A 25,183-nucleotide genomic window follows, 5' to 3' on the forward strand; every position below is an offset into this window, starting at 1 on the left:
TGAAATGACGTGGATGACACCATCGTACTGACAAAAGTAACGTTCCACATCAGATCATGTAAACAGTTGGCTACTATATTAGCAGCAGTTAGCATTCGTGTTTCCACTTTCTAAAGAACGGAGGAGTCGTAGAGGTGAGAACGAACGCAGAAAGCGGATACGACTATAAAACGTTCGCAAGGGCCCATTTACCTTTTGCGACATGCACACGAATTTACTGCGCGAATCTTCTACACCATGACACAGGAATTCGACGTTGTGCGGCCCGTCGTATCCCATTTTATGGACATCTGGCGCCGACGCACCAAACCGACACCGGTGGAGCCGTCGCACCCCCTTCTATAGGTATCTGGCGCCGGCGCACCAACTCGACGCCGGTGGAACCCTTTTCGAATTTCGATTTACTGACTGACTGACTAACTGACTGACTGACTGACACACACACATACACACACACACGTGACAGTGCCGGACCTCAGGCTTTTTTTGGTGTTCGCTCCGCTCGCCTTCACCGATCAATAACAAATAACAGTAGCGACATTTTTTGTAAAACTAAAATTACTTCTTCCTATCCATCCTCCACAACGGTTTACCGCCTCATAGTGGCGTGGAAGTGACACTAGGCGTCGAACAGAGATGCACAGCGGAGGTTCGTCCTCCGGCAGGGTCTCCCCAGCTGAGAAGGAGTTCGACACATCCGACATTCCGACTTCTCGGAATCGGAAGCCTAGCTAAGAGTAAACCACTGCTAGGATTCACCACCGTCTTGGCAAAATGTCGCAAGGTGGTTTCCTGATCCATATAGGTTGGGCGACGACCTGTGGCGAAAGCTAAGCTCGCCGTGGCATGGCTACTTAGTTTGGGGAAAAGTCTCTTTGCCACTCCAGCATATTCACTGCCTCAGTACCCTGCACACTGGGCCCTGCCGTCTCAGACGTCGGACGGTATGGCGACCGGTGAGAGGCGATCAAATCTCAGGTTGCTCAGGACGTCATTGATTCTGAACCAAGGCGACACACGCACGACTTGCCATGGAGACTGTCTCAGACTGTGTACTTACAACGCGAGAACAGCTTCCACAGACGCTGACCTGCATGACCTTCTCGGAGCTGCGGAGCGTATCAAATTTCACGTGATTGCTCTGCAGGAGACCAAGTGCAGAAGGAGCGACGTACGACAGATGAATGACGGTACACTCGTCATTCGTGGAGAAGAGGTTCCGTCGCGAAATGTGGGCGGTGTTGGTTTTGTTGTGCACCCATCTGTCGTCCATCTCGTCGATTCTCACGAGATCCTGTCACCTCGTCTGGCCATTCTTCACCTCCGCCCTCTGCGCCAAAAATCCATCAGTATCATCAACTGCTATTCACCAACATCAGCAGCTGATGATTCCGAATTGGACGCGTTTTACGAGGAGCTGGAGGAAGTAGTCCACAACGAGAAGTCCTTCTACGAATTCGTTGTCGGGGACTCCAACGCAAAACTAGGAAAGGCCACAGAAGAGGAATACAGGATTGGAATATTTGGACTAGGGGACTGGAATGAAAATGGCAATCGTCTCGCCGGGCTGTTGTCCGCCGCTCGCCTCTTTCATGGGAACTCTCTTTTCATGAAAAAAATCATCGTCGGTGGACATGGGAATCGCCCAATGGCGCGACTCGTGCGGAGATCGACCACATACTCACCAACCGGAGGTGGTGTCTACTTGACGTCTCAGTCCCAAGGTGACTAGCACATCGAGGAGGACCCAAACGTGGACTACGAGATGCTGCTCAGAGGATTACGAGCCTGTGCTGAACGTGCCTCGAAGTCGCGCACGACAAACTTAGATCGAATTTCGAAGACCACCAAGGAATTGTTAGGAAGAAGAAGGGCTTTGAGGCTTGATCCGAATGCATCGCACATTGAGCGGTTAGTAGCAAACACTAGCTGCAGAAAAGCGTTGCAGGAGGATCTTTTAAAGTACAGGCAGAAGAAGATTCTAGAAGCAGCACAAAGAAGAACGTGTCTAAAGAAGTGCCGCAGGGATCTCCGCGAATATAAAATTCCGCTAGCAACCTTGCTGAGCGAAGACGGGACTCGCACGTCTTCTCGTCGTGAGATGGAAATCATTACGGAGAGGTTCTACTCAAACCTTTTCCGTTCATCAGCTCCCGTGTCAAGCCCAATCATCCCCACTGGCGAAGCTCCACCACGGATTCTCCCTTCGGAAGTACGAGTCGCTATCAAGAGCATGAAACCTGGCACAGCCCCCGGACCTGATTTTATATCAGCAGACTTTCTTCGGGCTGGTGGCCATCCGCTTCATGTAATCTTAGCAGCGCACATGACATCCTATCTTCAGAAAGAAAGGATCCCAGACCAGTGGAAGACCTCGCAAACCGTTCTTATCCATAAGAAAGGTGACCGAGAGGACCTCCGAAACTACCGTCCGATATGCTTGCTGAGCGTGTTGTACAAAATATTTACCAAGATCATCCTCACACGCATATCTAGGACGCTGGATGAAGCCCAGCCTCAAGAACAAGCTGGATTCCGCCAAGGGTTCAGCTGCTTGGACCACATCCAGACCGTGTCGAGGGTCATAGAGGTTTGCCGGGAATACCGCCTGCCCCTTGTTCTAACCTTCGTCGACTATGAGAAAGCCTTTGACAGCGTAGAAACGAATGCAGTACTGTCAGCGCTGGTCGATCAAGGTCTGGACGCGTCGTATGTGAGGACATTAGCCAATTGCTATGAACGATGCACGACTAGGATACAGCTTTTCCACCGCCCTCTCACCATACCCATTGGAAAGGGGGTACGACAAGGCGATACTATATCGCCGAAGATGTTCACGGCTGCATTGCAATGGATAATGAAATCACTATCCTGGGAAGAAAGGGGCATACGTGTTGATGGAAGATTTCTCTCGAACCTTCGTTTCGCGGACGACATCGTTCTCTTTTCGAGCAGTACCAATGAAGCAGAAACGATGCTCAACGAATTGAACGAAGCAGGGAAGAGAATAGGACTACGAATAAACAGAAAGAAGGCACAGTTCATGAAGAACGCCCACTGCGAGGACGGAGGAGTACAACTTGAAGGCTCCCAAATCGTGGAAACTCCGTCATACGTATACCTCGGACGTTCTATGAACATGGAAAACGACTTGAAGGAAGAACTGAATAGAAGAATGAGAGCAGCATGGGCAGCAATCGCAGCCGTCAGGGAATCTACGGGCCAACTGACGGACCAAGATCTCCGTGCCCATCTGTTCGACTCGACAGTCCTTCCAGCGCTCTGTTACGCAGCGGAGACACCGCGGCCACGTCTAGGAAGCTACTTACTACCCACAAAGCCCTCGAGAGATGTCTCCTGAAGTTTAACCGGCGCACACAACACCTTGCCGGTCTTCGTAGCTCCGACTTAAGAGGAATGTCCCGTCTTCGCGACCCAGCGGAGTATGTATCGAAAGCAAAACATAGATGAGCCCGTCACATCATGAGAAGAATCGACGATAGATGGACTAAAAGAACGCTAGAGTGGATCCCAAGGGACGCTAAACGCCCCCGAGGGAGACCGCCAACGAGATGGGGTGACGTGTTCGCTGCACGGATGGACCAGCTGAGAGCTCAGCTGGATACGGCTCAAGGACCTCGTCAACGTCAATCACGAAGCTTGAGAACATCTTGGATGACAATGGCGAGGGAACGAAACGAGTGGAAGAGATGCTGGGGCCCGCACGTCGAGTGAAGACGGGCCATCTAAGTATCTAAGTATCAACGCTCTCTTCAACTTTTTTCACCCGAAAATTCAAGTACCGATGTAAGATTTTATGGTTTTTCCCTAAGCGCGTCAGTTCTACATTTTGAGAACAATCAAACTTGACTTTATATCTATGTTTCTCTCAAACCTCCAAAATTTGGGACCTCTGTTCTCAACTATTAGCAGAGAATGACATGCTAACATGAAATCACATTGAATATCACTATTGTAATGATAAAAATAACGTTTTACGTCAGATTCCGTAAACCATTGGCTACAATGTATTGTATTTGATCAGCCGTTCGCACGTGTGTTTCCTCTTTTTGAAGAAAGGATGTTAGCAGCATCAGGAGAATATGCTTGGAAATAAATACGTGAATGAGTCATAGAAACCCATTCTACCGCCTTGGGGCTCCCGCGCACCAATCCAAAAAATCCGGGAACCCGTCTCTCGTCTCTATAGCTTTCTGGCACCGGCGCACCGTTTCAGCCTCGTGGGACCCGTCCTACCCCATTTACAGCTATCTGACTTCGGGGCCGTAGCACACGTCTCACCCAATTTTACCGCGTTGAGGCCCCAGCTCACCTGGGCACCGCACCTCTCTTTCTGGAATTTTCTGACTGAGACACATACATACGCAGACGCACATACGTGACAGAATAAGCCCGTTATTATACAGCATGATAGTTTGCAAATTTGGAAGTATACACTCACATAAAAGTTAATTTACCCTCACTAACATATGAGAGAGCAAAGCCAACATACATGACTACATGACTTTGGAAAATGGTGAAAAGGTATCTATCAGGTGCATGGCGATGGTTCGGCACCTCAGTGGTGCAGAATTTTGCATTATTATGGAGTATTTTCGTGACACACAGACAAACACACATACACACACGGACTAAGCGCGTTATTATATAGCATGATCATGATAGAGCAAACAAAACTTTAGCAGCCTTTGTATTGTTCTGTTTTTGGCATTATTATTTTTTGTTGCTTCTTTACCCGCTTTTACACGTTCTTATGATTTTTTTTAGATATAGGAAAAGCAAGAAGTAGTTCTAAATGTGCACGAACTAATTTTGAAACCCATTTCTTTGTAAAAAAAAAAATCTCTCTGTACCTCATAGGACCTTCCAAGGTCGATTGATTCTCTAGTGGACAGTTCAGCATGAAGCCCTGTAAGAAATCTTGGACCTACGAGGAGGACACGATGACCTGAGTTGCAAAAGCCGCTTTTGCAACGAGCGTAATGAGGTTCTTTTTTTTTAGCAAGAGATCGATATTTAGAACTGAAGATATTGTTGACTTGGCAGTGAGGCAGTGAGACAGTGAGCAGTCCGCACAACCATTTCCGAACAACACAAAACTTCAAAATCATCGGATATGGCATGTCCCCAACCCTTTTCCGTAAAAGGCAAAGACGAAGCGCATGCACTCAGGTCACCTTGTTCAAATTAACGGATCCATTTCTTCCAGGATCTTCAAACAAGCAGTTCGCCAGTATATGAAAGACGTCGGAAGGTCCTGAGAGCCACATGGAAATTTTTGAAAACTTAGTCATATCTTTCTTGAAGACCACAGATCTGGATTGCTATAACATTCTCAAAGAGTCTTATCAAGATACCCAACTCTTTCAGAAGATTCTTTAGTCGGAGTCTTCGAGAAATCCGATTAAAGAAATTCCAGGAATTCCAGGACTAATCTTCCAGGAATCTCTCCCTAAAAAACGGCGTGAAGTGGCGCTTTTGTTCCTACGAGTTACGTTAGGGCGCTCATCTATGTACGAGTTCCAATCAGCACCCTATTTTTTGTTGTACCTAAATAGGCTGATGTGAAGACCTTTTCAATCTCCGACCATTTGCTCATAGACGCGGCGCGTGCACAAGGGTACTGACAGACGGACAGACAGACAGACAGACAGACAGACAGACGGACAGACAGACAGAAGGGCAGATGGACGGACAGACAGACATACAGACAGACAGAAGGGCAGATGGTCTGACAAACAGACATACAAACATAAAAAAATACCGTGCTTCCCCAAGATAAGGACTGGTGATAAAGTGAAACTAAAGATATTTCCTTAGTCCTTTTCGCGGCAAAGCCGTAAATACTGCTGAGTTCAAGACAAAAAAAACGACCTTGAGTGGTGGAAGTAGTTCCAGCAAGCATTTCCAGGAGTGTTGTTTTTCCTGATCCGCTATGTCCAAGAAACACAACAACATGAAACACTTCATTTCATTCAAAATATTTCTAATTTCGGTTCGAAGAAGAGAATATCTCGAGCGGTGAAACGCAAACGTAGAGGTGAAAGCTGAAACAAACCTGACCAACGGACGTAGTTAGACATACGTCGCAGACAGTGTTTTGCCTCGTGGAGCTCCACTGCTTGCTAACATTTCGGATGACTACATCTGGGGGAAGTTCTTCTTCTACCCACTCAGTGTAGAATCCATCACCGCTCCCACGAACGGGATCCCCCGTTGCTCCCTTTAAAAAAAAATTGGAATAGGAAATCAAAACAAAGAGCACAGGAAAGGAATGTTGATTGGGCGCAATGTCAAAATAACTTAATGATAAGAGCTTCCGGAAGTTTATGGAAGAGCTCTCCAAAGCTCTCTGAACATGAATTCGTCCTTTCACTCGGTTTTTTTTTTCGCAAAAAAATCCAAGTTACAATGAAGGATTTAGGCAGCTAAATTACTAGATCGCTTGTAGAACATAAGAGTTGAGGAAACAAGTGTCTGAACGTTGCAACCCGTGTATAAGTAGTATGCCAGTTCTTCATTTCATATCTTGTTGTAGAGCCACAGACAAAGCTTCAAAAGTGCTGCCAGTTTCAGTTTTTCGATCTCAGATTGAAAGATCACCCTTATTAATCCATCTCAAGGTGTCCTTGGTGTTCTCGATATGTCTTCACCTCTTATGAATCTTCTGCGAAGTGAAGGTGAACCTTTGCAGTTTTGGTTGACTAACTTACATGTTCATTTGTCTTTGTTCTGCAAAAGAATGGAAAGCTTCCGACGAAGTAGACGAGTTTGTGGGCTTTGAATGATCTTTCATGAGAGTGGTGACGACACATCCACAAGTTCCAAAGTCTTTGTTTGCATACTCAGGTGACAGATGATATTCAGATGATGGGCATCTTCAGTCGCTCCTTCGTTCGTAGTGGACATCCACGATGTCCGATAGGTTCCGCAGTGACCCTGATGAGGTCTTCAACCCGTATCCAGCTGAAACTGGCTGCTTTGTGAGTTGAGCGCGTTTATCTCTTGGGATCCATTCTAACGTTTTTTGGCCATCCACAGTCGGTTACGCGACCAGCCCATCATACTCGGCTTTCAATTTGAATTCCGCTGAGCAGCGAAGATGGGAGATTGTTCTTAAACGCAAAGACTGACTAGGTCAAAACTTCCGAAGACCTTTCTCAAACGCTATAAGAAACTTTTAACGCAGCAGCAGTGATCTATATACATCTTCTCTGTGTAAGAGATCGAGGAATAACGAGTTTCGAGTTGAAGGGGTGGACACAAGCAGCCGTCTTACGCGGCTTTGAGGTACGTCCAGTACTTGCTCGCAATCCCTCTAGGAACAGATTGTATATAACGACTCCAACGTCGTTATTCTTCACTCATTGGCCTACAATATTTCATGGTCGCATTCTCTTTTGGGCAGGTGTTTGAAGCTGTCTTGAGAATTAGTTCTTCGCCTCCATATGTGACTTCTCGCGCGATTCTCGTCTTCCGGTGCAGCTATACAAGATTTTGGGCACCTATCAAAAATAATGGAGCTGTGCGACACGATCTGGACTATATAAACGGCCTCCTGAACAATGCTCCGCTACATTCGGTTCCTCCCTCTTGCCTTTTTTTTCCCCTTCACATCTCTTCAGTTAATTCACCATCTCGGTATCGTCTCCTTCATCGTTTGTCATTTTTCAATGTACTTGCTTATATTACAATAATTACCGAAGTTTGAGGTTACTGTGAGTTCAGAAATTATTTTTGTAATTGAACTGATATATTTAGACAGCTAAAGGCGTTTGTAGTTTCAGAATCGTACAAAAATAACATCTTAACGCCAAATCTGTCTCGTCTTGATGCTCTATACTGTAGCTCATTCTTTTTTTTTCCAAAATTAGAGCCTCGTCGGTAAGCAAACTTTCGAATGAAATGTGTGGATTCGAAATTTCGCAAGAATGCTGCATTTCATACAGACTGCTACTAAGTACTACTGGGTTTGATTTACGTCATAGTACAGAGAACGAATGATAGACTGGTATGGTCGCGAGTGGGAGTTGCAGGCAACTCGCGGACTTGTTGAGACTCTCACTCGTATTCTAGTGACCCATAACCCTAAACCCACAACCTCTAGCGGCCTAGGATGGTTTTAATCAGCCTTAAAATTCTTTTCGGGAGAAACTTTTACAGGTCCGCGCTTTTTTCGGTTCAAACACACTCAATGTCCAAAAAATTGGTTAGGGAAATTTACAACTTGCTGGCTCAACATCTTTTGAATCCGTTGACGATCTGACGATCTTTCACATCACATCGGTTTATTTGGCTCATTTGGTTGTTTGAATTAGCAACTGTTTCAAAATTCATAATCGAACCATTCATAATTTTTCATATTTTCCCCGAAGTCAAACTCGTGATTCCCCCTGTTGAAGATTTTGATGGTCGAACAAAACAAAGTTCCGCATAAAATATCCAATTGTAAAACACCACCCAAAATAGCTGTAAAACACCCAATGAGCCAGTCCTAAACGTAATACTCAAAGCAAAACAATTAAATAAAAGAAGAGTGCTATCGCAGATCCACGAAAGTGATTAACTGCTCGAGTGATAGGCATGTGAGACAATCGCTCTTATTCCCTGAGCAAATGCATTTCCATTCCATTGGTTCTCAAGTTTTTTTAGCTTTTTCTTCGGCCTAGAAAAGAAATTCTTCTCAGCAGTATTGAGTAGTGCTCAACACGAAGGTCATAAAAAGGATTTATCGGAGAAGGAAACTTTCTTTGAAATCTTTGCCCCTATGTTTCAAACATGTCACGAGAAGCGTAGATGGAAGTAAAGAGAAAAATGAATTTTTCTAATGAAAAATCTTCGTGCGGTTTTAGTTCGAAAATGCTGCAAACGGTTTTAAAAATCATCACCCTAGTAAAGGAAACAAACATTAGTTAGTAGCTCAATTTTCACACCCAAAACGGACTTATTCAATAGTATGCGTCACTTCGCAAATTGAGTAAGAAAGCGATATGTAAACTGTAAAGCGCTGTTTGAGCCCTCATCGAATAGTATTTGCTAAAAACGGATCTTTTCATAGCCGGATCATTCTGTTGCATTTGATCCTATCTTATGGCTACTAACGAAAAGGTATTTTTGGGCGGTCATTAGGAGTCAGTTATTGTTTTAGCGGCTATTAAAGGTATCACCCCACGAATCTGAGGTGGTACAGATTTCAGGTGGAGTATTCGTATACGGGATCGTAGATTAAGGAGAGGGGGGGAAGTGATTCCCCCCCCCCCTCTCCTTACGCTATTTTCCACAACGAGTTCGATTGGAGCGCGCCAGCTTTGTGCACGCGCCGGATCTTCCGTACCGTTTTTTTTACGGCAATTAGTAAAAAGACCCTCCTCTCCATAATGTACTATGCCGTATACGAATACTCCACCTGAAATCCGTACTACCTCAGATTCGTGGGTGATGCCTTTAAATGTGATCTACAGTGTCTCGGAAGTACTTTGAAGTACAGAACCGAGAAAGCACTGAATGTTTCAGCATACTGAATCGTTACGTAGTACAACAGAATGCTTCACCTTGCGCCCTTCTGTCGTAGAATAAGTAGATGAATACAAAACTTTCAACATCAATAATAAGATCATGACCATCGAACTGCTCAGGAACCACAGAAGAAACTCAAGCGGAGAACTGACATCATAGTAAGCGGTTCTGAATGTCACCCAAGGTTTAGCTCCTAAAGATTCCACTGCGACCTCCTTTTATTGAAAAAAAAACATCGTAGAAACGCTCACCGCGAATGTGGTAGTTGACAACACTTCCAGCAAACATTTTGTATGCAGCAAACGGATTTAAAGTCAGAATATAGTAGCACACAGATCTGCTTTCTACAGAATTAGTTACAACAGCAAGAATAAATAAGAATAAGAACACAACAATAGACGCTGAAAAATAACATGGTTACATCTACAATGTGAAACGGAGGAAACTTCCTCCATTCCCTGAATATTGAAAACCTACTTATTACCGACGTCAGCGGTGAAGAAGTGATTGCTGAACAGATGAGGCATACAAGTGTACATGACAGTCCTAATAATAGACATGCTGCGCCCATGAAGAGGAAGTTGTAAGCCTAAAACTTCCAATGGTTATTTTACATTATGATGCTGAGGTAAATAATTTTGCGAAAAGTATGCTTACATGAGAAAGATGCAAAGCATTTACGATTTCAAAGGGAAAGAGGACAAATATGCCGCATAAAAAAGACATCATTGCATGCGAAATATAGAAATCGAACTGTCCCGCTCCCATTACCTCCATTAGCTTCTGAACAACGCTTGCGGTAACAATGGCATAATGTAGCACAAACTTACCTCTAAACCGCAAGCTTTCTCTTGACACACTTCATAGGATCTCGATACCATTGCAGGAACAACCATAAGAATAGCAACTGCAAAACGTACTCCTTAAGGGATAGAAGTAACTGGTACATCGGTTTCGCAGAACTAATTGCTCTTTCTTTATTTGTTTTCATACATCTGTGCTTTCTGAAATATCTATTTCTTCTTCTTTTCTCTAGTCAAGCATTTTTGAAAGTCAATTCTGTTCATATGTGGCGAATTCGCAGCACAAACGAGGTGGGGTGCAATTATAAAACGAAATTGTAGCTTTATCTAAGCTGATAATATTAAGGAACTCAAGAAGTGAACAAGATGAAAAAGCATGCTTTGTAGAAGTTGAAAGCGTCAAGGTAACTTGTTCTTTGATTTTTTAGGGGGTATCATTTAGTCACAGGAATATTTATGCTTGCCTGCAACGAAATTCTGTTCTTTTTTTCAACAGTGACACCTTTAAAAGATCCTAATGTGAGGATCAATAAATAAAAAAATTCAAAATGTACTTTCCAAGCTCTCTTCAAAAGTTAGATTTAAGTTAAGCCTTTTTCCGGCAAACGTTTCCATTAAATAAAGGAAGAATGCAATGCAGTTGAACGGCACATGATTGAAATCACATTTTTGGATACAGTCGTGGATGCAGGCCGCTCAAACCACTGTTAATATTTCTATCCTAACTAGGAAGTTTTTTACTATATAGGTTGATTTTCTAGAATAGCGGGAAACTCAAATATTCGACATATTAATATAATTATATTAATACTCTAAAATATAATATATAATATAATAATATTAATACTATAAAATGTCATTATAAGAACAGGATTTTCAAAAAAACCATCTCTAACAGGTAGGATTAACAGGAAGAGAGTCAATATCTAGCCTGGGAAATTGCTGTTTTGAATGGATACAAGGCGCTGACGTCTAGAACAAGAGATTCGAGATGTACAGATCCGGCAAATAGAATTTCTCATCACTTCGACAAGTGAACATCTTCACTAGGCGTTTTTTTATTTGTTTTCATACATCTGTGGTTTCTGAAATATTTATTTCTTCTTCTTCTCTCTAGTCAAGACAAGAGCCGCCGCAGAGATGTCGCCAAACAATTTGAGATTTCGCCGTCGCTCATACGACAACATATCTATAGTTAGCGACATCATTTGTTCTACGCATACACAAGACGACTGCATGAAAGCCTATGTAATCTGTCCTATTTAAAAAAAAAATCATGCTGGCGAAATAGTAGACATAGTTGTAGATTCTCATCAGAAAGCACGTGGACGACAAGAATAAGACGCGATTCAACATCTCCCCCCGCGCGCAACGTGCAAAAGCAGAGCGGAGCTAGTTTTGAAATCACTGTCCGACTCATGGAGTGAAAGCCTAAAATATGAATATTTACAACGAGTACTTATGTTCACACCAAAAGTCGTTAAATGAGCAGCAAGACATAATGTTTCGCGATTGGAACAACATATTCCGGATAACTCTTCTGACTTGAAAGAGATTGGAATCATTCGCTCTTGTGATCAGCGTCATGATCAGAGCTCTTCCAATTTAAGCTTCATATGGTTTAGTCGCGTTGCGTTAGTGATAGAAAAATATGTTTGGAGGCTGAGAAGATATTTGATTGAAAAAAGAAATTGTAGGTGAAATCACCATTGCATAGCCTGAAGAAGGCGGTTTGCCAAATGTTAGCCAATAAAGTGAGTTAATCAATCTCGGATACAGCTTACCGAAAATGGACAATATTGATAGGGTGAGGGGAGTGGGGATAGTGTGTGGTCACGCTGCTTTGTTACCCAACTTTGTGGGATGTTACTCTGTTTGTTACTCCTTCCTTAAACTTATCTTATCACATATCACAACTTATCACACACACACACGCACGCACACGCACGCACGCACACACACAGACACACACGCACACACAGACACACACAGACACACACAGACACACACACAGACACACACAGACACACACACAGACACACACACAGACACACACAGACACACACAGACACACACATACACACGCACACACACACACAGACACACACAGACACACACACAGACACACACACAGACACATACACACTAATCTCGTTATTATATATCATGATATATATAGTAGTCTGAGCGTCGCCTCCAACAAATAAGCTCCACATGTACCACCCCCGGAGAAGACAAAGTTCTCCCAAAAGCTCATGGGATTTTTGCAACCTGCGCAAGAGTTTTGAAATTTTACGCATGTCACAGCAATGGAAGAGGGTCTCTCGATTCCAGAGAAAGGCCTGGTATGGTAGCGCCAGGAAAGACGGGGTTGGAGGAGTCATATAGGCAACCGAAACGGAACAGGACTAGGATGAAGATCTGTACTTATAACGCACATACGCTTGCATCGGAAGCGGCCATCGAAGATCTGATGATGCAAGCCAAGAAAACCAAGTACGACTTCATTGGACTGACCGAGAAGAGACGACGTCATCCTCTCAACACCGTATATGAAACTGGAGAAGAACAGTCCTTAGGAACATGCAGCAGTAGAAGTGTTGGTGAACTTGGCGTCCTCATCAACGCGAGTATGGCAAAGAAAATCGACTCTTTTGAACAACTTACAACCCGAAACGGACGTCTGCGGATGAGAAGATGTGGTCCAACACCACATCTTCTCATCTTTCTCGGAGGATGAGATGATCCGGCTCCGTATAGAACTTTGGCACAACAACGACGTCCGTCAGGTAGAACCTTTTATTGACGATGATGTGGTCTATTTCATTTTTAATTCATTACGGTACCCTAAATCCGGGTGGCTTCCACGTCCAGCGTAGAGAGGAGGACTTCTGGAATTGCGAGTTCACATACATGGTCTTAGTCGTCATGATGAACTCGGAAAGCCTCTCCCCCTCTTCATTCCACTGTAGGCCGTGGGTCCCGATGTGAGGTTCCTCAAGCGTTCTTCTTGGGCCATCTTTGGCTATCTTCACAAGAGGAGAAGAGAAAGCCGCCAAGTTCAGAGAGCGAAATCCCAGAACCATCATTAACTGAGATCTCTTCGCTACGCTAGCTGGCTTTTGGGAAGATTCCGCAATGGACAACATCAAATACCTTCATGACTGCCCGAAGAAGGCTGAGAGTTTTAAAACCACCAGGAACGCCTGTCTCTTGCAACTCTCGAGCTGATACGCTAGCGTGGAACATGGAACGAAGAACTCACGTTCGAGTTCGCAAGGCTTTGCGGCGAAGCGGAAAAGACGAAAGGAAGACCTGAAAGAAAGAAGAGCAGAAATGCAAGCTGAAGCTGCAGAGGCGGGGAAAAGCATTCTTTATACCAGTCGCAAGACGAGGATGACTACTCTCTGAAACCCGAAGGGAACAACCATTTTATTGAGAAGGGAAATGGAGAAAACATCTACGACTTCTACTCTGACCTCTTCGGCAGCCATGTTCTTTTGCCTCCTCACGATCTGAGGAAAGGCGGACATGTCATTTCAGAGGTTCTCCCGTCATGTCATGTCGGTAAGAAATCGTACGGCACCCGATCCCGACAGAATAATACCAGAACACCTTTTACACGTAACCTGTCGGAATGCAAGGTTCCTGAACAGTGGAAGCCAACCAAGATCGTGTTGTTGTATAAAAAGGGAGATCCACATGACATCGGCAACAATCGCCCGATCTGCTTACTGTCCGTCATCTACAAGCTTTTTACAAGAGTGATCCTTAATAGGATTGAAAAAGTATTGGATGAAGGACAGCCATGCGAGCAAACAGGGTTTCGAAAAGGATTCAGCACGATTGACCGCATTCACACCGTTTCGGAACTCATCGAGGTATCACGAGAGTACAAGATGCCGCTCTGTCTCACCTTCATCGATTTAAAGAAGGCCTTCGACTCAGTTGAGACGGAAGCGGTCGTGGAAGCCTTGGACAACTAAGGCGTCCCTACTCAGTACATAAAGGTACTTCGAGAGTTGTACAGTAACTTCACGACCGGAATTTCGCCATTCTATAATACATCAACATCATCATTGACGTGAAGAGGGGGGTCCGATACACCATTCACCCAAAATATTCACACCCTCGAGAACGCAATGCGAAAGTTGGAATGGGACGACATGGGAGTGAAGGTTGATAGTCGGCAGCTACCATTTGCGCTTTGCTGATGACATCCTACTGATAACACCTAGCATCAGCCAAGCGGAACGAATGTTGACTGAACTCGACGAAACATGTGGAGGCATCGGTCTTCAGCTGAGTCTGTAAAGGACGATGTTCATGCGAAATGGAAGGGTCTCGGATGCCCCATTTACGCTCAACGGAACGAACATATGCGAATACACCAGCTACGTTTATCTGGGTCGGGAATTGAACATGATGAACGATCTGACCCCTGCGCTGGGCAGGAGATGAGCGGCTTGAGGGGGGGGGGGTATAAGAGCATCGAGGATGTAGTGATGAAGACCAGGAACACCTGGCTCCGTTCTCACCTCTTCGACACCACCGTATCACGCAGGTGAGGGACGGGATTCGAAGTTCTCTCCTATGTCAGCCATCGAAGATTAGAGACGCCGCCGCGTTTGGTTCCGGACATGTGATGCGCTACGACAACCGCTGGACCAAAGCCGTGCTGCCCGCTCGACCAGTCCAAAGATCAACCAGAGTCAAGGTGATCAAGGTGGTAACAGTCTGGACGTTCGGCTTAAGGCGGACTTCAAACTTTCTACGGTGTCGCTCTCTTTCAGTGATCAAAGAAAATTAATAGTAGTGGTATTTTCTGTGAAATTAGATTTGTATTATTCAAACAACGCTTTCTTCGTCTTTTTTTAACAACAAATAAAGGTGAAAGATTTGTAGTTTCTTTTCTAAAAGGGTCAGTTCCACATTTGGAGAACATTCAAACTTCAGTTCCAAACATTCCTTCGTTACCAATATAATATATACACGAATTGAGAGCATTTCTCGAAGCATGGGTTTTCCTTTCCTTTTCCTTTTTTTTAAGAAGGCATGTTACCAAACTGTGCAAAGGAGATAGACATGCGGAGTCATAGAGGTAAAATGAAGGTGAATGAAAACGGAATAGTGCAACGGAATGGCATCGTAGAGCGGTAAAAGGGGTTCCAACGGTATTAGTGCAGTGGTATTGCGCAGTAACTTCGTGCAACCGCTTCATAGGCGTGCCCACAGCGCGCGTTGCTTTTGACAACTGTGACTTCTTCGTGTCTTTGTTTCCGTGCACGTTTGCCTCAGGTTGATAACATGCCGTCCTCAGAAAGTGAAAGGAAAGCAGTAAACGTGATTAGCCTTTATATTGTACAGAAGGATTGAGACTTTTTGTTTAGCATTCACTAATAACAAACTAATTGCGTTCTCTTTCGAAACATTTCTTCTAACGTCTTTTAAAAGTGGTAGGCGCCTCTGTATATGCATGTCTGCGTAGCGAAATATCAAAGAGCAGAAAAAAGGGTTCTACGGCGTCTAATTGGTGCCCCAGGGCCAGATAGCGATAAAAGGGCTGAGATAGGTCGGATGGCGTAAATTTGTTGTGCTGACACAAAGAAACGCATTATATTTAGTGCAACTGCACAAAAACTGCAATCAGCGCAATTATTGGCACCGCAACAGTATCGGCCAATAACTCCAAGAGCATTTGTTAAGAAACGAATGAAGCATTGTGAGTAGATTCACAACCGTGATAACTGTATGTGTTGCGCTTCATCCCTATGTATTCATGTTTATTCCCTGACCCACAAGCTTTCCGCTGCTGAATTTAGTTCAAACAACCCATGGGATTTCAAGGTTAGACCTATCATTAGCAATATTGGAGGTCCCACCGACAGAATATCCTGGTTCCTTAACACTATTCTCACCCAGCTACTCCAGTACGTTCCAACTCATCTCTCAAACACAAAAATGTTCATAGAGCACCTCCGCAAAGCGCGCCTTGATGGAGATTGTGTCATCGAATCTTTCGATGTCACTTCGCTCTACACCAACGTCTCCATCGATGCTGCACTACAAGCAACATTAGAGCTGCTTCTCGAACACCAGGGGACTCTTAACATGTATGGTTTTGCGATACAGCAAATAATGATGCTGCTGAGCGAATGTTTGAGATGTTCCGTATTTCGCTGGTCTGGGCAATGCTATAGGCAGATTAGAGGCTTGGCCATGGGACAAAGAATTGCGCTTACATTAGCCGTTGCTTTCATGTCTAAAAAACCCCTACTGGAACGCAAACCTCTATTGTACTGCCGATACATAGATGATTGTTGCATTGTATGTCCAACACAAGCTGAAATGGACTCTTGCTTCGATCTCTTAAATAAACAATCCCAGTACATAAAGTTCACGAGGGAAAAACCTAAAGACAACTGGCTGCCGTTTCTGAATGTCCAGGTTCACTTGTGTAGGAGAAATTGGAAAACAAAATGGTATCGAAAACCAAGTTGTAAAAACATTCTGATTCACTACCAATCGGCCCACCCCTGGAGAACCAAAAAGTCAGTCGTTGAAAATATGTTTAAGACAGCGGCAACGGTTTCATCTGAGGCTCAAGGGCGCATTGCCTCTATAAACATGGCTAACCGCATTGCTCAGTCCAATGGGTACCCAGCAAAGGTCTCTCATTCAAATCGGAGCCATGCAACTGAGCGGCGGTGCCACAGGGTAGAACAAGCAACAAAGATCCCTTTCTGCTTGCCTTTTATTTCGAATGACATGAGCAGTGCGGTGAGAGTAAGCTTACGACAGGCGGGTCTGCAAGACTCAGTCAGAGTAGTGGACATACCACCTGTAAACCTGAAGCAGCAGCTAGTCCGCAATCGCGCATATGACAGACTTTGTGAGACACCGAATTGCATCGTTTGTCCAAACGGGAGGCAGGGTGATTGAGTGGTATCGGGGGTTATCTACCTAATCACCTGTCAGTTATGTGGGGCTGAGTACATTGGCGAAACAGGAAGATCACTATGTATCCGCGACAAGGAGCACCTAGGCGGGCTCGTAAAATCAAAAACATCATCCCCTTTAGGTGCTCATCACAGACAGTGTCATGACAACACCCCTTTCAAGATAGCTGTCACTATCTTAGCACGCGAATCAGACGTTCTAGCGCGAAAAACATTGGAAGCGTTTTATATCACAGCCAAAACTCCTATCATGAATCGTAAAGAAGAATGCATCGCTGTGACCAACGAGCTGGCGCCATATCAGGACCTTTGCGGGTTTTGACCTACGGGGTCAGAGGCGGGGGCATCGTTACTAGTTAATACTAGCGGCGCAACTCTCACAACTGGTGGTCCGCTAACATCACGATTTCGTGGCTATCAAGGTGAGCGCTGGTCTGCTTTTCTGACGTTGCTTTTAAATAATCTGTTTGCTAAATATATCATATCTTGTGGGATAACGAGGCGTTTGAGAGAGTAGGTTACACGTCTTTGATTTTTCCAGGCTCTGAAGAAGGCGACGACGCCGAAACGTTAGCCAGAATAAAGATCAATAACAATCTTGGTTCAGCTTAAGAAAGTAGTACACAATCAAATTCCCTGCATGTTTCCATGGTAACATCCTTCCTTCAGAAATAGTTGCTAACAGATCACGCGATCTGACATAGAACCTTAACATTGTCAATACAATGATTACGTTCACCTAATTTAATGTAAGCACATCATTCTATGTTAATTGCTGGAGAAAAAGATGAGAATATCTAATTCTCAGTGTTTTGAAATTTTGGTGGTAGCGAAAAAACACAGCTGTAAAATCACGTTCGGGTACTCTCCAAGTGTTGACCTCTCTAGGAAAAAAAACTGTTGAATCTTTCATCAATACCCAAACTTCTCAGAAAAGAACGGGGAAAAAAGTTGAAGAAGTGCGAGGAAAAGGAAAATTCAAGTCTGTAGTAGAAATTTAAAGGTGCTGCCACAACTTTTACTAATCAGAGAAGGCGAGCAAAGCGAGAACCACATGAAGCCTTTAGCTGGACGTTCAGACTAGTATGTGTATCTTATGTCAAGGATTTCCAACAGCAAAGCCAACGAAAAATGGATGAGATCTTTCTTACTACCTGTTGTAAAAGTGTTCGTCCATCTTCTTAAATCTTGCTCATTTGTTTCAATATGCGTTGATTGCCACAAATTCGGAAGAATTCCATGTTTTCTATTCTAAAGATTTATTTCGCCAGTTTTGTCGCATCCAAACGGTACTTTATCTCTCAGACTCACTGATGCTAAAAACTTGTTGGCGAGAAACAAGTGAAATCTAAACAGATGTTTCCAAGTTGGGTCACTCGTAGTGTTAGCTGGTTCTCTGAAAAAATTTTTTGTTATTATTTCAAAAAAAGTGTCTTTGCTTTTCCTACAATTAAGCGATCATGTTGAAACGGTTTTCTCTTCGAAAAGATGATGTACCACGTCGGATCTCAGAACCATTCACAAAGGGGTTCTAGTGAGATAACATCATACGCTTAACTGGAGTGATATCACTTATATGTGCAACTTAAATTAAAAGCAGGATGTTCACCTGTACCTAGTCAGTTTGGTTAAAGTTTGGTCCTTCGCAGTTCTAGAAATCTAAAACTTTGCTGAGAACTAGTCTTGTAGGCCTATACCTGCAGTAACTGCAGTGAAGAGATCTCAAGACACTGCGTTGCATGCGCAATGACGTCAGAGCAAAACGATGTTGATTTGTTTGTTGTTGTTGACAGCATTAATAAACATTTAGCATTATTCCTCTCATTAACTGTGCATAGCACAAGGTATGAACGTCAAGAGCGGAGGAGTTTGAAAAGGCAAAATTGGCGCAGATATGCTGAGATATCTTCCGCAGTCTGGGAATCGTAAAATGACGGAGATCATCCGTTCATGAACAAGGTTTTAGAACGGATTATCTTGGACCGACATATTAACATCGCGAAAAAACAACGATCGACGAGAAAGCTGCCTCTTTTATGGTTTTGATCTACAATTGACCGTGATTGAGGTGTTCATCGTTAGGAGAGTGGTCAAAAGCTGACAGCGGTACTTGAAGCCAATGTAGTTAGCCTTTTTGCACTACTTTGAACTCGCTGTCGACTCATTTCAGCGAGGTCGTCTTCTCAATAGGTGTCACTGGGTCGAGTGCCAGAAAGTTCATAAGCTTTTGGTGACATAATTCAGCGGACGACTGATGCAGTTCGAACACGAAGTGCAGCACTGTTTGAAGTGGTGAGTGGGGTAAGACCTTTCCTATTCGACTTCGACACCGTCTTAGCGCCATCAGCGTGCGCTTCTCAGAAACTCCAACGTTGTTGTTGTATTCGCGGAAAGCAATACATAGTTTCAAAATGTTGTCGCATTTGCTTCGAAGCTAGATGGTGCCTATAGACTACGTCTATGTATTGACAAGTTCAAACGGCGTGGGTCTTCTCGAGGAGAATCAGAAAGGACGGACAATCGGACGAACTCGTCGATGAGTCGTGTTACGTAGGCTGCATGCTGAAGAACAATGGCAGCTATGAGATAAAGATATTCAGCAAAGATGCGCTAAGGCCATTTCTGCTCCCAACTCCTCAACGAAATAATTGTATCATCAACGAAGTCAAGCTGCGAGTCTACGAATCCGCCATTCGGCCATCATGATGTACTGACGTGTGCAGCACCGTCTACGGTGATGGAAAGGCTTGATTGCATGGAAAGCAAGCTGCTCAGACTGCTGCTTCGCTACTTTTGGCCTAGGATGTGTGAGAACGAAAACGACGCGATGTGGTGTACCGGCAGATGACGTGGAAAGTATCAACATCTAGCACCGTCATGAAGTAGCCGCAAAGAATCGTCTTTTTTCATTAGTCATATACTGAGGAGAACAACATATCAATGTGATATCAATGTTATATCAATGTTAAATGTGTTTTGAGGGGCTTATCGGGTTCAAGCTTCAAACGAAATTTGGAACTGAGGCGGTAAGTTACAGTAGCGGTTAGAGGTTACGCTTCCTGCACGATCGATCTTAGGTTCGAATCTGCTCTAGTGCTCACCAAGCCTTTCATCCCTAAAAAAAATTGGTACCAGATTTTTCTGGGAGGATAAAAACACTGACTTGACACATCGGCTAGCCAGCGAAAGTCATTGTATAGGCCAGTTACACGTTCGTGAACCTCAAACGATTCTGAATTAAAGTGAACGTAGGGGCGCATCCCAAGCGAATTGATTAACTTTAGGAACTTTATCCTTTATTCTTTATGAAATTGAGACGAATGCATAATTTATGCAAGTTTAAGCTGAAGGTCAAGGTGAAGCTTAAGGTTGGGCAGAGCTATGCTAAAAGACACTTCGGCGGCGCGAAGATGCGGGCAATCGCGTCAGGCGGTAATATATTCAAATTTGAAAAAGAGGACAAAAAATTACGGGAGTGTTCTGATATCGCTATGAACCTTCTCGAAGTTTCACCCCACAATCATGGAGCCACCAGTCATTTCGTAACTTGACCTCGTTTCTTCTTATCGAGCCGTTTTGATGAGATAACCAAAAAAAGTGAAGTATTACACTGCGAGAGGTCAGGACACCACATGTTGCGGGTGAGCAGTCCGTTCGAAACCTAGCTAGAGGTTCAAGTGTCTTTCATTTGTCAGATGGGGGAAAACATTCTTCTGTACTCTAATAAAGACCAGCCTTACTACTTTGATTTATGGAAGAGATCCTATGAGGATGAAAGCATCTCAGAAGAGTTCTTGCAACTCTGAAATGAAGAATATTCACCTCTCATTCCACATAACTACACTGTTTTCGAAAAACTCCAATCGACGCGTGCACAATAAAGTCTTTATTATCATCTCTATCTGAGAGGAGTACGCCGCACTCTAATATTCGGGTACTTCCATACACGTGAGCGATATAAAGCATAAAATGTGAAAGAAGCCTTTTCAGTAGTGGATTGTACGTTGGCCTCGTTGTAAGACACGTTCATAAACTTTAAACGATTCCGTATTGCAGTCAGATGAATATATTTAAGTGGATTCGCCAGAGACTTTTAAGACATCATCTATGTAGCAGTAATTATTGTTTTCTATGACGGCTCCAATCGGACACAATTATAATCGAGTAATGGCGAGATCAACTACTAGAACTGAACATTCACGATATCCTGTTTCTTTAAAAAAAATATTTCACTCACTCTGTAAATTGATTCCTTGCCCAAGACATCCGCAAATTATCTGTGAAACTATACATGTAGTGGAATTTTGTGAGATAATCAAAATCTTTGACAACGATTGTATCGTTATAGTTTCTGCTATAAGTTTCTCTGGTCAGTATTACAGGAAAAAGCGAAAAACGGAAAAAAAATCTACAAAAACAAATTTTTAGGTCCACCTTAGTTGTGAGTTGTTGTCATAGCCAAATATCACTTGATGGTCATCACTACTCTGAAAACCACCGACGAAAATACTTATCTTCTAAATTTTGTACCAAACTTTCAAAGTAAAAACTAAATTTTGGACACCAACGTTCATGAAATTGGATAGGAAAAACAGTAGTTCTTCTACTTGCAGTTTGGTTAAACCTTTTCCAGCTGTTCTGAAAGTTTGATATTTTTAAGTTACTTCTTTTGCTTAGTTTGTCTCCAACACTCACATATGGAAATAGGTCTTCCGTGATTGTTCGTCTTGTGTAAATATTTTTGTGAGATTCGAGAATAGCGAACCACCTCGTGATATGGAAGACTGTTGTTGCTGCATTAATGCATGTTTTATTGCACTATTCGTCATGTATGGTTGGCGCCGGATGAGTTCAACCGGTAATTTCGATTGCGACATGACACAGAGAAGATAAGATGTGTATCAAGCAGAGGAAATCTCAATGTTCCAGCAGGCTATCGCGCTCACACCGGCTAACACATTCTAAACAAATCTGAATAGACAAAACCCTTCGAACTAGGCTTTGCACTCAGACATTTTTGTAAGTTCTGTAATTAGTACTCTCTGCGAGCACGTTAATCGATACCGTGACATTCCTTTTAACGGTGGAACAGCAAGGACGCATAGGAAAAGGTTAAGGCTGGCGCGCTCCAGTCCAACTCCTTGTAGAAAATAGTGCGCCAGAACGCCTGAAGACGGAATCATCCTCCTCTCCATAGTCTCCCATCCTGTATACGAATACTCCACCTGAAATCTGCACCACCTCAGATTCGTGGGGTGATGCCTTTAAGGTGCCTTAGCGTCTGCCCGTCTTGGCCACAGCGAGCACTAACGCGGCTCTAGTTCAATGTGTCCAGACAATGTTATCACTCACGACGTATAGGGACCTGAACGTTCGTAGCCGACTGAGCAGTTCAGGAAAATCTCACTCAGTCAACCTAATTAAGATCCTTACATTGCTAGGAAAGACCTACGCCGATGTACTCTTTGAAGCCCAGAGGAATTTCTGCGATCGATTCGCAGCTGGGGTTAGGGTCCTGGGCGAATACATCAACGACGCCGAGTTTGCCCTCCACATGAGGAAGACAAAGAGGAGTATGTCTCGTTCGAGCGCCCCATTCCTCGGACACCCGAGAGAATGTTGCTCATGCTTAAGTTTCGCTCTCTCCACATACTATGTATCACAACTGCGTCCTTTCTTAACGCATTGGGTACGGAACATGGTGTCTTTCCTGCATACAGTAGACTATTTGAGGTCCTCATAGGGCAGGAAGCGTCCCAGAATCCAAAGCCGGTGCAGGCCGCGTTTGCGAACCTCCTGCTTAGGGTTCTACATCGGCAAAATTCACCAGCTCAAGCCGTATGCGGAGTGTCACCGTAAATTGAATCCGGCCATTTACGAGCTTGCAGCGTCATGTCGCCTTTGCAGTCAGCAGTCCCATTAGGTCCAGTAAAAATCTCGTCGGTTTGATTTCTGTTTAGAACATTCTTTGAACTCACAAAAGTTTTTGAGTTATTTAACCCTTTAAACCGAGACTATAGTCGGGTCAAAATGATAAAAAGCACCGTGCATTTGCGTCCGCGCTCGAAGCGGTGGAGGCAGCAGTTAGAAAATAGGTGGGACCATCGCAAACTGCAGCGATGGATGGTGCCAGCTAGGGTTCGTGTGCGCTCCTGACGGCTATGCTCCACGGCACCGCCTCGAGTGAAAAGGCGACGCACACAATTGCACCATGCTTCATGCCGCTTCAACTCTACTATACAATATTGTAAAACCACTTCGATTGTACGGCTGATTGTGCACCTCAGACCTCTTCTGGTGCTTGCTTCGCTTGCTCTCTGTTATCAATGCAAATTCATAGTAGGACCACTTCTTGTAAATTTCTGTCATGCAACTAAGACTACTTATTTCGCTTTCTTTTAGTAGCATACACATTGATGGGTGATCACATCTATATTTTCTTGTAGTCGTTATGCTATAAGTGTCTGAATATTCTACACTTAAACGCATCACCCCACGAACCTAAGGTGGTATGCGCAAAGGTTGCGGAATCACCCTCCTCCCCACAATCTACGATCTATATTCCTTCAATCGCGGCAATTTGGAAGCATATTTCAAAGTACTAGAGGAAGTTTTCGTCTTTCTACTCATAAATTAACATAGAATACAAACATGAAGTGAACTAAACGTTATCATCACACAGATTAAGATAAGGATACTACATCAGAGCAAAGTGCTAACTACTGTTCAAGCAGCTGTCTGCATGCATTCATCCTAAGGTGTGAAGAAAGAATCCGGCAAACATGGTGAGGGTAACCACAGGCAAGTAGACATACGGAGACGTGAATTAGGGCGCATGCAGTTGTCGCAGCCACGAAACTGTTTACAGTGTTTCGTTAATTTTTCCACAAAACCGCTTGGAATTATTGCATAAAGCTGGTACACAATAAAACCACTTCTGGCGACACCAACCAGTCACCCCAATCTTGTGCCACCCACACCATACACACACCACAGACACATGACAGACTAATCCTGTTACTATATAACAACATTGTTTCTCATAAACCAGTGCTGCATCAGACATGATTCCGCGAGTTATAGCGCGTAATGACTTTTGACGTCGAATCGGCTGTTCCTTAATGTGCTTTACTTGGCCAAACGGCTTTCTTGTTGACAGTGTTTTTCTTTAGGATCAGAACTTTCAAAATTCAGTTGAACAGAAAGATATTACCTTATTTTTCGTTGCTGTCGTAGTTCAGAGAAAAACTCACCAGGGCACGATGCAGAAGCACTAATAATACGAACCCGGCACACGTGGGGATTATGATAGGAGGCAAATTCACCAGTCCGTTTCTCCACAATACTATCAAGTTCTTCCTAATTTTAAGAAAGTCAAGAGCGGATGAAGTTGAGAAAAAGATCATTCAAACGAATTTGAAAGATGGATTAATCTTGTCAACTCGTACTACTTCTACTTCAAAACATGAAGTAACGTTCTATTTCATAGTTATCAGCTTTAGAATCCAAAGCATTGGAAAATCAGTGGAGAGAATCGAACCTGAAAAGCAGCCATGTTCTTCCCATTAAGGGAACCGTTCGTCGACTGAAGATCAGAGGAATAGACCTCACTTCTTATTCTCGATAAACTAATCTATCCACTATCACATGAATGTTGCAACTTAATATCATCATGTTATATAACAACGAACTTATTCTGTCAAGTTTGCGTGAATGTGTCTGTATGTCAGTCACGAAATTCCAAAAAGCAGTGAGACGGGTCCCATGGCGACGAACTGCTTGCTTACAATTATCGAAAAACTAAAGGAAAAGGAAAAAAGTTGATATTCACAATCTATATGATAAAGCCAAACAGTCAGCTGATTAGAGTATGTTTTACTAATT

At 43.7% G+C, this 25,183-nt stretch overlaps 5 protein-coding genes across 7 annotated transcripts; 4 read left to right on the forward strand and 1 right to left on the reverse strand.

The window, feature by feature from the left end:
- Window positions 1-946: 946 nt before the first annotated feature.
- Window positions 947-1,732, forward strand: RB195_018124 (uncharacterized protein; the record flags this gene model as incomplete). The annotated part of the gene is made up of 1 exon (XM_064185415.1): window positions 947-1,732. One exon carries the CDS (start codon window positions 947-949, stop codon window positions 1,730-1,732), a length of 786 nt encoding a protein of 261 aa, XP_064041296.1.
- Window positions 1,733-1,765: 33 nt separating this feature from the next.
- On the forward strand, window positions 1,766-3,361 carry RB195_018125 (uncharacterized protein; the record flags this gene model as incomplete). The annotated part of the gene is made up of 1 exon (XM_064185416.1): window positions 1,766-3,361. The coding sequence occupies one exon, from the start codon at window positions 1,766-1,768 to the stop codon at window positions 3,359-3,361; it is 1,596 nt and encodes a 531-aa protein (XP_064041297.1).
- Window positions 3,362-3,483: 122 nt separating this feature from the next.
- Window positions 3,484-3,735, forward strand: RB195_018126 (uncharacterized protein; the record flags this gene model as incomplete). Its single annotated transcript, XM_064185417.1, has 1 exon — window positions 3,484-3,735. The coding sequence occupies one exon, from the start codon at window positions 3,484-3,486 to the stop codon at window positions 3,733-3,735; it is 252 nt and encodes an 83-aa protein (XP_064041298.1).
- Window positions 3,736-5,823: 2,088 nt separating this feature from the next.
- On the reverse strand, window positions 5,824-24,865 carry RB195_018127 (uncharacterized protein; the record flags this gene model as incomplete). 3 transcript variants are annotated; one of them, XM_064185419.1, is made up of 15 exons in its annotated part: window positions 5,997-6,068; window positions 6,152-6,244; window positions 9,573-9,730; window positions 9,789-9,938; window positions 10,015-10,126; window positions 10,195-10,320; window positions 10,368-10,444; window positions 18,454-18,550; window positions 18,611-18,695; window positions 21,537-21,653; window positions 21,734-21,786; window positions 21,868-21,937; window positions 21,995-22,092; window positions 24,553-24,658; window positions 24,840-24,865. In XM_064185419.1, the coding sequence occupies 15 exons, from the start codon at window positions 24,863-24,865 to the stop codon at window positions 5,997-5,999; spliced, it is 1,440 nt and encodes a 479-aa protein (XP_064041300.1). The 3 variants fall into 3 exon arrangements, with proteins under 3 accessions (XP_064041299.1, XP_064041300.1, XP_064041301.1); XM_064185420.1 differs by lacking the exons at window positions 5,997-6,068; window positions 6,152-6,244 and adding an exon at window positions 8,660-8,686; XM_064185418.1 differs by lacking the exons at window positions 5,997-6,068; window positions 18,454-18,550; window positions 18,611-18,695; ... (4 more) ...; window positions 24,553-24,658; window positions 24,840-24,865 and adding an exon at window positions 5,824-5,985 and having other exon boundaries at window positions 6,080-6,244; window positions 10,368-10,433.
- On the forward strand, window positions 12,688-13,080 carry RB195_018128 (uncharacterized protein; the record flags this gene model as incomplete). The annotated part of the gene is made up of 1 exon (XM_064185421.1): window positions 12,688-13,080. One exon carries the CDS (start codon window positions 12,688-12,690, stop codon window positions 13,078-13,080), a length of 393 nt encoding a protein of 130 aa, XP_064041302.1.
- Window positions 24,866-25,183: the final 318 nt, after the last annotated feature.

This window comes from Necator americanus, chromosome II (assembly GCF_031761385.1).
Source record: "Necator americanus strain Aroian chromosome II, whole genome shotgun sequence".
Classification (NCBI taxonomy): domain Eukaryota; kingdom Metazoa; phylum Nematoda; class Chromadorea; order Rhabditida; family Ancylostomatidae; genus Necator; species Necator americanus.